Raw genomic sequence first — 13,137 nt, forward strand, 5'->3', positions numbered from 1 at the left:
CTTCTTGGATGCCATGATGCAGAGAATGCATCACTACATACGCTTCCCCAGTACACAGAAGACAAAGCTGGATTTCTACCAAAAGGCACAGTTTCCACATGTAATAGGGTGCATTGATAGGACCCCCATATCAATCTGCCCACCTGCTGCAACAGAATACATATACAGCAACCGCAAATCCACGCATTCCATCAATGTGCTGGTGATATGTGATGCAGAAAACATCATCGCTGACATCGTGGCCAAATTTCCAGGGAGTACCCATGACTCCTACATATTCAGGAACAGTGGGATCTACACACATGTGGCTCGTGGTGAATTTGGAGAAGGATACCTACTAGGTAAATAAATGTGACACACCATGATGTATACCATGCATGAATGTATTGTTGACTCCAATTGATGGCACTTCCTTTCCCATTTAGGTGACAGCGCAAATGCCGTGCGCTCATTTCTCCTAACTTTATACCTCAACCCTTCCACCCCAAGTGAGGGATACAATGTGGCATATAAAAGCATGCATAATGTTGTGGAGAGCACCTTTTGACTACTAAAAAGCATGTTCCGTTGCTTCCACAAAAGTGGAGGTGCACGTCAGTACCACCCCATCATCTGCTGAAAAATAATAGCAACATGTGCAATGCTGCATAACCTTGACACAAAGAAAGGAACAGCAGTCAAACTAGCTGACTCTGAGGACGAGGGTGAGGACTGTCCACAGCCAGAGCACAGCGCAGCAGGTGAGATAGCAGCACCGGATGGGAGACACAGACGGGCTGAGATAACACACAACTATGTCTGAGTAAGTAACGAGACATAGCCAGTTACTGTATGTGAGTGATGGTGTTTATTGGCCATAGCACACCACCAAAACTTGAAGTGCATCACATGTTAGGCCGAAATCAAATTCAGTGTCCATACAAAAAATGGGTTGCATCACCCAGTTGAGGAAAATTATGTTATGGCTAGCTCTACTCCCTGCGCCCACGCGCTGCACTGCTGCATTCCTTGGCCCCACTGTCCTCACTGTCCAGTCTGCCCTGTGGCAGCACTGTGGCATGCTCTGTGCCTCCTGGACTCTGTGGGAGGGTGCATGATGCTACTGCGGCTAGTAGCCTCTTCACTTTCAACCAAATCACCAGTAGTGGTTACCTTGTCAGTTTGTAGTACTTGTAGTGCACTGGTCACTTTTACAAGGCCCCTGGCCACCTCACGGCTGCAGTGGGCCATCTCCTCCTGCATGGCCATGGAGCGCCTGCTGAGCAGAGAGGTGGCAGTGGAGAGGCAGTTCACAGCCTTGGTGTAATTGTCAAGTTTCTGCCTCTCCCTGCGCCTTGACAAACGGTCCTCATCTAATTTGCTGTACAGCAGCCTCACTGCCTCGGACACATCCCTCATGCCCTCAGCCACAGTTGTGTTCATGGAACAGATGCCCTTCTCAATATGCTGCATGTGGCCATTCATCTATTTCATCTGCCGCTGCACTGACCTAATGGCTTTTCCTTGCAGGCGTGGACCTTCAACATGTTCCCCTCAGGGTCAGCGAACACACTCTCATCTTCGCCCTGAGAAGGAGGACTGGCTGCCCTAGCCCTACAGTGTCTGGAACGTGTGTGGGCGTGCTCTGTGGGGGACTGAGAGCTTGCCCCGTTGGCATCCTCAGCCACCGTGGACTGTTATCCTCCTGTGCTGTCCTCAACGGACCCATCTGCTGGAGGGTGGCCACTGCATGCCTCCTGCCTCTCGGTGCTGGTGGCGTTAATGGTGGCGGTGGTGATGGGGATGGTGGTGGTGGTGATGATGGTTGTGGTGCTGGGGGCGGGGTGGTGTGCCCTGCTGGTGACTGGACCTCCTCCTATTGGGTCCTCTCTGTCCTGGGTGCCTTTCCTTTGCTTCCCTCTGTTGCCCTGCGAGATGGCTCACCTGTGGAGACAGAATGTACATTTTCTCTCTTATCTGGCAGTATTTTCATTGTAATACATTTCATGCCTGCCAATCAAACTGACTGTCCTCTGCTTGCTAATTGCTAATTGGTGTCACATGCATTTGGGTTCAGTGGACTGACTATTCTGACATGTGTTACTTCTGACTACATCTCCCATAATGCATTGCAGGTTTTCAGTAATACATGTACTGGAGTGGGAGTCCCTATGCCTCTTTGGGGATTGGGGTTAGGGAGTGGTGGGCACAGCATGCTGTGAATGCATCTTACCTTGTTTTTTTGGCAGCACTGGCTGACTTGTCTGCATACCCATTTCCACTCACACTCTCCGGCTGGAGGGTGGACGCGACCGGGGGATCCAGGGCAGTTGGTGCAGGTGCTGTGTTCCTCCCTCCTACTTTACGGTTGGCTTGCTTCTGCTTCTTTGCCAGCCTTGACTTAGCAGCCTTCCTCAAATCATACCATCTTTTTTTTAGGTCCTCTATGGAGCGCTGGGTGACTTCTTGGCATTTATTTTGTCTTAAATCGCAAGCCACAGCTGCCTTTTCTGTGACTCAGGCACGTGCAAGGACGGCTTGCCAAATAATTTGTCGTGGTCCTTGGTCACATCCTCAATAAGGACCCTCAGCTCTTTCACCTGCCTCCGTCTCCCTCTCCTGCTTGTCCATTTTGCGCAGTTTTGTTAGCAAAATTCAGTTGGGTTGCTCCTAGCATCTCTGCTCTGCTCCCTGCCTCACAATCAGCTCCAGGTACAGGGCAGCTGCAGGGGTGTGGCCACTTCCTGTTTGGGAGGTGATGAGGATGGACAGGATAGGCTGATTCAACAATTACCGAATTTTTTAATTACCTAATTGCTAATTACCATATCGGTATTAAGGATTTGGGGATAACGATTCAGTAATGGAGAGTCGGTATTTATTTTTACTGATTTCGAATCGCAATTTTTTTTGCGATTATTACCGAATCTATAAATTTTACCGATTTATTACGTACATCTGGAATACTGAGTTCTTAATACCTAATCGGTAAAATTCGCTATTAAGGACTCGGTATTTCAGGTTTACCTACATCTGGCCCTATGATTTGTAAATGTCTAGATACTTGGCACATGGTGGCCGAGGGAAGCCTGTTTGGTTGATCTCCTTTGAGTAGTCATCAGATAATATTTTGAGATGAGCCAATAGGCAGTAGATTCCCCAGTTACCCTACAGAAGGCATTCAAGATCCTGGTCTGAGGGAGGCCATTTGCAGCAGTGTATGTCAATTAAATAGAAAAAGAAGTCTCACTTATTGAAACTCAGATTTTCACTTTGAAATGCTCAGTAGACACAGCAGACCCAACAGATCTGTTGCAGCTCCTTGATCAGTTGAGGGATAGTCTGCAGCATAAGTTATTAGATTTTGCCCATATTGCAGCATCACTCACCCAATACCCCCTAAATGAAAAAGACAATAAAGCTTGGAAAACATATATACATATATAAATATGTTACCCTGGCACACACATCTGACCTTTGTCGAGACAATGGTCTTTTGCTGCTAGAAATAAAAAAGACTTTTAACCTGGTGCATTGGCCAGGCTTGCATCATGTCTGTTGTCAAATTCACATTGGCCCTGACTTTTGACAGATTGCCAAGACACTATACACCACACCATGGGCACAGGTACGAGTCGATGGATAAAGTCAATGGAACTTTTTCTGACCAATTACCGATTATTAGTGGTACGCACCAAGGGTGCCAGTTCTGTCACTTGTTGTTCACTTAAGGGTATTATTATTGTCATTTGAAATAATACAATAAATTTGGACAAATCATATGGATCAGTGTTTCCCAAACTGTAACTTGCCACCCAAAGGTGGGTTGCAAGCCGATTTTTGGTTGGTCACCACAAAGTTCAAACAATAAATAATGATGCCTTTAAATTCTGTATATATCATTTCACATTTGCTGATCATCAAAGGCAGAGCTCATAAGTCAGGGCATGTCTTCTGCTGCTTATTTTTATCATGGGATTGGTGTTTAAAACTACTCTCACTTTACAGTCAGACAAATAAAAGAAACATGAATTATATGACAATCCTGCTGGAGTACATGATTGTATAGGTGTTAGACTGAAAAATTGTTCACTTTGTGGTAGAACACTGAAAGTTGGTACTGATATTCGTCTTTGTAATAGTACTCGTATAGAAGCAAGACTCCAAGTGGATCTTGCCTATTACGTCATATAGTCTAATCAAAATCCAAGATTACTGACACATATCAGGTTTTTTTTTTTAAATCTTTCAATTTGCGTCAAATTTGCCTCAAAAGTTTATGTGTACACATCAGTGCATGTCATGTTCATACCCATATTGATCTAGACTGTGATGCCCTAAATATAAAATCAAAATGCACACTAATAAGGATGCCAGGAATAAGTAACACACTGTAGCAAAAGTAAACTTATAATTTGCATCATTTGTCTCTTGACAACACATACTATAAACATTTGGATAATATTTCCATTGTAAATAAAATATAAAAGACAATATAACATCCTTATAATATGATGATTCAAGTTTGTATACTGTATTAAGCTTGATAACAGTTTCCACTGCAAAATCAAAGGTTGGTGCATGGGAGGCTCGCCTTTGAGCATTTTCATTGATTTTGGCCCCACAACAAATACGTTCTATGCATGCCTCAGATGCTTCCGGAAAGGTTGTCAAATGTAGTCTCATTACTCCATATATCTGTTTCCAGCCCCAATCATTGAAATTTGGCAATTCTTGCTTTGGTACAAAATTCTGATCCAAAACATCACCCCCTTGGCAGGCAGATCATTTAACATGTTGAAGAAGAGCATCTTGTGAAGGTGGAATGTTTTCAATAGTTGTGTTGCCACATGAAAACATGAATTGGTGAGTATTGTTTATTTCATGCAATGGACAAGTGCAGCTAAACATTATAACAATGAATCTCACGACATTCTTGAAGTGAACAGGACCAAGATAACTTGGTCAATCTGACAGAAATGTGAATGCCCACATGTCTACTCAGTAAACAAGGAACAACAACAGAAGAGTGACATAAGGTGCAAAAACCACAAGAAAATTAAGGAAATAATTACCCTTAACAAAGCCAAAGTCACAAAAGGTGTGAAAGAAAAATCCTCACTCACCACCTGGTGAGGGATGCTTCATCATCGGGTTCCCACTGGAGAGACCGAATGTCCCCCCAGTGTGCTACAACGCCTGTATTTACAGCGGAGCTGATCTTTTGTATTTTATGTGAAAAAGTGGTGATTGGTGATAGTGTAAGTGATTTAAAAAGAAATTAAAAAAGAAACAGTCTGTACCCAATACCAGTTTAATAAGGGGCCAAACTGCTTCAGTTAAAAACAAAGATAACAGACAATGGAGAGTTCTTAATTTTGAAACTCATTGTCCTGTGAAAAGGTCGACATGTTTCTCCTCTCAAGAGTGTTATTCACTCAGCATTCTTCAGGCCCAAACATTTTTTTGTAGTAACCCTTCGGTGGTATGCGCGCACTAAGGCGCACCCTCCCGTGAGGATATATGTGTTAAAAACTATTATAACTCACGGACCATCCATGGGGGCTCACCCAGACTTCACCAGGGCCCACGACTGTAGCAGGTGGATTTTAACGCTCCATGAGCTGATGCGGCAGGGGTATTCTTCACGTCACGCACGATTTGTGAGGCGACAACTCGCCGCATGGAACTTATTAGGTATCACTTCCGCGGCCCGCAAAACCCAGTAAACAAAACAACCCTATCTTCCTTTCATCTCGTCTAAGGAAACTATGCTGGTCTTTAGGTACGGGAGTGTTAGGTTCAACTTGCTTGTGAAGACCCTCAACTCTCTTTTTTCTAACATTTGGCTAGATGCTTCCAGTAATTTCGTTTAAAAAAAAAATATATATATATATATATATTACCTACTGGCGGTCGCCAGTAGGTATATATAGTTAGGATTTTTTCCTATGGGACTTTTGAAAATTCTATGTCTAATAACTTTGGCGTTTGTGGACGGAATCGGCTGAAATTTTCAGGAAAATGGCACATTTTGTTTCTGAGCAGCCCTTGAAAATTTGGGGGGGTTTCGTCAAGGGGGGGCTGAGAAAAAAGGGGGGTCCCAAAACGCATTTTTCCCATGTTAATTTCCATCGGGCGTTTGGCCTCACTTTTAGCTCGAACGGCTGAATGGATTTGCACAAAACTTGGCAAAATTGTAGGGACTGTTAGCCCGATGTGCCTTTGCTGGCTCTCAATATATGTGCTCCAGTGGATTTTGAGAAATTAACGTTTTAAAAAATTTATATATCTGTGACAGCGTCCTGGATAGCGCACCAGTTCGCGTACTTTTCGCGTAACGGAGCTTTGCGAAGCGAAGCTGATTGGCTCTCCGGTGTCTGTCAACATTCTAAACAGTCCGTAGCGGCCGCCATTTTGTCTCTCGGTAGGATCGAGAGACAAGAGGAGGCCAAAACGAAGGGGGAAATAAAGGAAAGGGGGCAGGGTAGACCCCTTCTGACCGCCTAGGATTGATGAGGGGGATATTAAAGTGCCCCGCGGGGCAAAAAAATAATTTTTTTTTTAAATTGGGATTTTTCGCCGTAGAGGCGCGTCCCGGTACGCGAAGCGGGCAGCTAACTGGGCAGCTAACCGGCAGCGTAACGGGAGTCTGAGGAGAAGCTGATTGGCTGTCAACATTGTAAACAGTCCGGAGCGGCCGCCATCTTGTCTCTCGGTAGGATCGAGAGACAAGAGGTGGTGAAAAACGAAGGGGGAAATGAAGGAAAGGGGGCAAGGTAGACCCCTCCTGACCCCCTAGGATTGATGAGGGGGATATTAAAGTGCCCCGCGGGGCAAAAGAAAAAAAAATTGCAATTTTTCACGGTAGAGGCGCTTCCCGGTACGCCAACCGGGCAGCTAACCGGCAGCGTAACGGGAGTCCGACATCTTGTGTTTTTGGAGCGTCCGGTTTGCGTACCGGGTAGCGTTCCGGTAAGCGTAACAAGGGGAAAACCAAGAGAAACAGTAAAATAAAATTTAAAGGAATAGATTTCCACCAAACTTGGCAAAATTGTAGGGACTGTTTGTTTGATGTGCCTTTGCAAGGCCTCAAGATATGTGCACGTGTGGATTTTGTCTAATTAAGGTTAAAAAAAATATATATATCTGTAAGCGTGCTCTGGCGCGCTTATGTTACGGGTTTTGTTTGCGCTGCAGAGACGATACGTCACGTTTATGCAACGTGTCATGAGGCGTCTCACGTGGCTACGTGATACGTCACGTAATAAAGAATATATTTTACAGCTATAGATATTAGCTTTTAAAAAACCAATGAAATTCACTGAAAAAACCATAGGTTATAGACCATATATAGTTAGGAATTAGCATTTACAAAACCTTGAAAATTCACTGAAAAAACCATAGGTTATAGACCATATATAGTTAGGGATTAGCATTTACAAAACCTTATTTTACTCGCATAAAACCATTGAAATTCGCATATATAGTTAGTTGCGCTAACTATATATCGCGCACCCGCAATCCACTGCTGATGATGTCACATATTACATCATTCATGACATGGTCAGTGACATCACTGATGACATCACTGATGACATCTCAAATGACATCACTTATGACATCACTGATGACATCTCAAATGCCCCTTTGTTAAAAAAAAATATATATATTACCTACTGGCGGTCGCCAGTAGGTATATATAGTTAGGATTTTTTCTCTATGGGATTTTTGAAAATTCTATGTCTAATAACTTTGGCGTTTGTGGACGGAATTGGCTGAAATTTTCAGGAAAATGGAACATTTTGTTTCTGAGCAGCCCCTGACAATTTGGGGGGGTTTCATCAAGGGGGGGCCGAGAAAAAAGGGGGGTCCCAAAACGCGTTTTTCCCATGTTAATTTCCATAGGGCGGTTGGCCTCACTTTTAGCTCGAACGGCTGAATGGATTTGCACGAAACTTGGCAAAATTGTAGGGACTGTTAGCCCGATGTGCCTTTGCTAGGTCTCAATATATGTGCTCCAGTGGATTTTGAGTAATTTAGGTTCAAAAAAAGATATATATCTGGGCGGAGCCTAACCACACATCTGATCTGATTGGCTGTCAGCACTTCATCCAAGAAGTGTTGGCAGCCATCCTGGGACCAATATACATGATAGCACCTCATTAAAAAGCATTGTAGTTAATAGAGGGTTTTAGGACTTTAGTTATATTATAAATCATTTGTTGATGGTACCATACTCGTTTTAGGAATTGTGGTGGGTTCTAAGGTGATTTTACCATGTGAAAAAACCTTCTGCTGTGATATCATGAATATTGTTTGAAAGAAAACTAATATCTCATGATTTTCCCACAGTGGTTTGGAAGGGGATCTATAAGCTAAACTGAAAGCATATTTTCTGTAAATTCACATTATCTTTCTCAGTCATGTGAAAATGAAGTCTGACATTCTCAGTAAAACATGTACATCCAACAAGGACAGAGACTGTCAGTTGATTCCTTTGTGTTCTACTGCAGCCTCCTAGAGTGTTCTAAAGAACAACTAGAGCGCTAACAGTCCTACTTATTACAAAGGTATGGCACACCTGAAGCCATCTTGATTGGAATAAAGTGGTAACTCTTAAAAGATTTAATTTAAAAAGAAACAACATGAGGGGGTATATTTTGCCATAGAAAGTATGATTAGTGCTGCAGAATGAAAAATTAGGGCACATTTTGAGTGACTTCTCAAATCCTTTTCTATTTCATTAAAACATTCTGACATGCAGTCTCCCAAAATGGCCACCAGAGACAAAAGAGCCCAAATGTAGCCCAAATATCACCCAGATGTAGCCCAAGTATAGCCCAATGACAGAATGTCCCAGAGTGTTCTAAAGAACAACTAGAGCGCTAACAGTCCTACTTATTACAAAGGTATGGCACACCTGAAGCCATCTTGATTGGAATAAAGTGGTAACTCTTAAAACATTTAATTTAAAAAGAAACAACATGAGGGGGTATATTTTGCCATAGAAAGTATGATTAGTGCTGCAGAATGAAAAATTAGGGCACATTTTGAGTGACTTCTCAAATCCTTTTCTATTTCATTAAAACATTCTGACATGCAGTCTCCCAAAATGGCCACCAGAGACAAAAGAGCCCAAATGTAGCCCAAATATCACCCAGATGCAGCCCAAGTATAGCCCAATGACAGAATGTCCCAGAGTGTTCTAAAGAACAACTAGAGCGCTAACAGTCCTACTTATTACAAAGGTATAGCACACCTGGAGCCATCGTGATGGGAATAAAGTGGTAACTCTTAAAACATTTAATTTGAAAAGGAACAAAATGAGGGGGTATATTATGCAATAGAAGGTATTATTAGTGCTGCAGAAAGAAAAATTAGGGCACATTTTGAGTGACTTCTCAAACCCTCTTCAATTTCATTAAAACATTCTGACATACAGTCTCCCAAGATGGCCACCAGAGACAAAAGAGCCTAAATGTAGCCCAAATATCACCCAGATGTACCCCAAGTATAGCCCAATGACAGAATGTCCCAGAGTGTTCTAAAGAACAACTAGAGCGCTAACAGTCTTACTTATGACAAAAGTATGGCACACCAGAAGCCATCTTGATTGGAATGAAGTGGTAAGTCTGAAAACACTCAATTTAAAAAGGAACAACATGAGGGGGTTAATTTTGCCATAGAAAGTATGATTAGTGCTTCAGAAAGAAAAATTAGGGATCATTTTGAGTGACTTCTCAAATCCTCTTCTATTTCATGAAAAAAATTCTGACATGCAGACTGAAACATGCACTTTGAATACCAGCAGCAGACGTCCCTGGTGAGCAGTAGCTTTACTACAGTGATCTAATGTGCAACTAGAGTGCTAACATTCAGAATTTATGGCAAATGTGTGACACATCTGAATGCCTTCTTGATGGAACCAAAGTAAACAAGCATTGAAAATGCAATAGATCTCGCCCTCGTTTAAGTTAAAGCCATTCTGTTTGTAATGAGGTGGCTTTTTAGCTTTGCTTCTATTAGTGTTTTTTCAACTTTCATGTAAATAACATGCATCTGTATGCATATAAGTATATGTATGCATGCATTTATGTTTGTATTTATATAGATATACAGATGATATATGTTTATATATGTATGTATATATATATATTCACTGAAAAAACCATAGGTTATAGACCATATATAGTTAGGAATTAGCATTTACAAAACCTTGAAAATTCACTGAAAAAACCATAGGTTATAGACCATATATAGTTAGGAATTAGCATTTACAAAACCTTGAAAATTCACTGAAAAAACCATAGGTTATAGACCATATATAGTTAGGAATTCGCATTTACAAAACCTTATTTTACTCACACAAAACCATTGAAATTCCATATATAGTTAGTTGCACTAACTATATATCGCGCACCCGCAATCCACTGCTGATGATGTCACATATTACATCATTCATGACATGGTCAGTGACATCACTGATGACATCACTGATGACATCTCAAATGACATCACTGATGACAACATCCAGTGACTGTATGTTTCTGTAAAGTTAAAATATGTCTTACATATTGAAGAATGAGTGGATGTATAAGTGTCTGGATGAAGGATTTAGTAGGTGTATGACTGACTGTATGAGTGAGTGATTAAATGTGTCTCACTGAGTGCATGGGTTAGTGACTAAACTGTCTTAATTTGTGCATCATTATGTCTGTTGTTCTGTAAACTGCTGCATGTGTTGATAAGTAGCTATATGAGTAACTATATGGGTTATTGATTGGTTGCCCAAGTATTTGTATGGGAGACTGAGTGTGTGTGTGGGTGGCTGGGAGGTGTATGACTCTGTGCATAGATGTGTGAGCAGTTGATTCACTAGATGTATGGTTTCAAAAGTGCATGTGGAAACAGCTGTATGGGCGGTTGACTGTGTGCATGAGTGTATTGGTGAGTGAATGGATATCTCAGTGCTACATGTCAAAGTAAGTACATATGTAAAACACAGTACATGTGAGAGTTGACATATATAAATAACTGTGCATAAGAGCCAGTGAATGTGTGAGTGGCTGTATGGATCATTGTGAACTTGTATCAGGGATTGTATAAGAGAGTAAATATGTGTTAGTATATGTTTGAATAAGTAAAGTTTGTATAACTGTATAGTTGAGGAAATGGAGGTGTGATTGATTCTTTGCATGACTGACTAGGTGTGTGAGTAACTCCATGGATGAGTGACAGTCTGTGAGTGTCTGTTTACACTGATTGTATCTAAGGTTATATTAGAGTCTGAAGAGGTTCATCGTATTATCACATGAATGATATCATCAGTGATGTGATCAGTAATGTCAAATGAGATGTCATCAGTGATGTCATCAGTGATGTCATTTGAGATGTCATCAGTGATGTCATTTGAGATGTCATCAGTGATGTCATCAGTGATGTCACTGACCATGTCATGAATGATGTAATATGTGACATCATCAGCAGTGGATTGCGGGTGCGCGATATATAGTTAGTGCAACTAACTATATATGGAATTTCAATGGTTTTGTGTGAGTAAAATAAGGTTTTGTAAATGCGAATTCCTAACTATATATGGTCTATAACCTATGGTTTTTTCAGTGAATATATATATATATATATATATATATATATATGACCGTGACCGTGAAAAAAGCAGTGAGGCTGAAACGCGTTGGTGGAGTGTTTGTGTGTGAATAAAGCTTCATAAAGTATCCAGTTGTGCCGCCCCCTTTGTTCAAAAATTAATTTTGGGGCTTCGATCCAGCTCTCGGGTTGAGCACACACTGTTGAGCGCTCTCAGGCTTGGAAAGGATCGCCTTGGATTCATATATATATATATATATATATATATATATATATATATATATATATATATATATATATATAAATATATATAAATATATATATATATTCAATGAAAAAAACATTGGTTATAGAACATATATAGTTAGGAATTTGCATTTACAAAACCTTATTTTACTCGCATAAAACCATTGAAATTCCATATATAGTTAGATGTGCTAACTATATATCGCGCACCCGCAATCCACTGCTGATGATGTCACATATTACATCATTCATGACATGGTTAGTGACATCACTGATGACATCACTGATGACATCTCAAATGACATCACTGATGGCATCACTGATGACAAAATCCAGTGACTGTATGTTTCTGTAAAGTTAAAATATGTCTTACATATTGAAGAATGAGTGGATGTATAAGTGTCTGGATGAAGGATTTAGTAGGTGCATGACTGACTGTATGAGTGAGTGATTAAATGTGTCTCACTGAGTGCATGGGTTAGTGACTAGACTGTCTTAATTTGTGCATCATTATGTCTGTTGTTCTGTAAACTGTTGCATGTGTTGATAAGTAGCTATATGAGTAACTATATGGGTTATTGATTGGTTGCCCAAGTATTTGTATGGGAGACTGAGTGTGTGTGTGGGTGGCTGGGAGGTGTATGACTCTGTGCATAGATGTGTGAGCAGTTGATTCACTAGATGTATGGTTTCAAAAGTGCATGTGGAAACAGCTGTATGGGCGGTTGACTGTGTGCATGAGTGTATTGGTGAGTGAATGGATATCTCAGTGCTACATGTCAAAGTAAGTACATATGTAAAACACAATACATGTGAGAGTTGACATATATAAATAACTGTGCATAAGAGCCAGTGAATGTGTGAGTGGCTGTATGGATCATTGTGAACATGTATCAGGGATTGTATAAGAGAGTAAAGTAAATATGTGTTAGTATATGTTTGAATAAGTAAGGTGTGTATAACTGTATAGTTGAGAAAATGGAGGTGTGATTGATTTTTGGCATAACTGACTAGGTGTGTGAGTAACTCCATGGATGAGTGACAGTCTGTGACTGTCTGTTTACACTGATTGTATCTAAGGTTGTATTAGAGTCTGAAGAGGTTCATGGTATTATCACATGAATGATATCATCAGTGATGTGATCAGTCATGTCAAATGAGATGTTATCAGTGATTTTATCAGTGATGTCATTTGAGATGTCATCAGTGATGTCATCAGTGATGTCACTAACCATGTCATGAATGATGTAATATGTGACATCATCAGCAGTGGATTGCGGGTGCGCGATATATAGTTAGCAC

The 13,137-nt window shown here is 41.1% G+C and overlaps 1 protein-coding gene across 1 annotated transcript in view; it reads left to right on the forward strand.

Moving 5' to 3' along the window:
* The first annotated feature begins 3,597 nt into the window (after window positions 1–3,597).
* Window positions 3,598–13,137, forward strand: part of LOC147693294 (vomeronasal type-2 receptor 26-like) — a 51,277-nt gene continuing 41,737 nt past the window's right edge. The window contains exon 1 of the mRNA XM_086935903.1: window positions 3,598–3,607. Coding sequence (XP_086792029.1) covers window positions 3,598–3,607 — 10 coding nt within the window. The remainder of the gene's footprint in view (window positions 3,608–13,137) is intronic.

The sequence above is a fragment of the Lissotriton vulgaris genome, chromosome 8, assembly GCF_964263255.1.
Source record: "Lissotriton vulgaris chromosome 8, aLisVul1.2, whole genome shotgun sequence".
Classification (NCBI taxonomy): Eukaryota; Metazoa; Chordata; class Amphibia; order Caudata; family Salamandridae; genus Lissotriton; species Lissotriton vulgaris.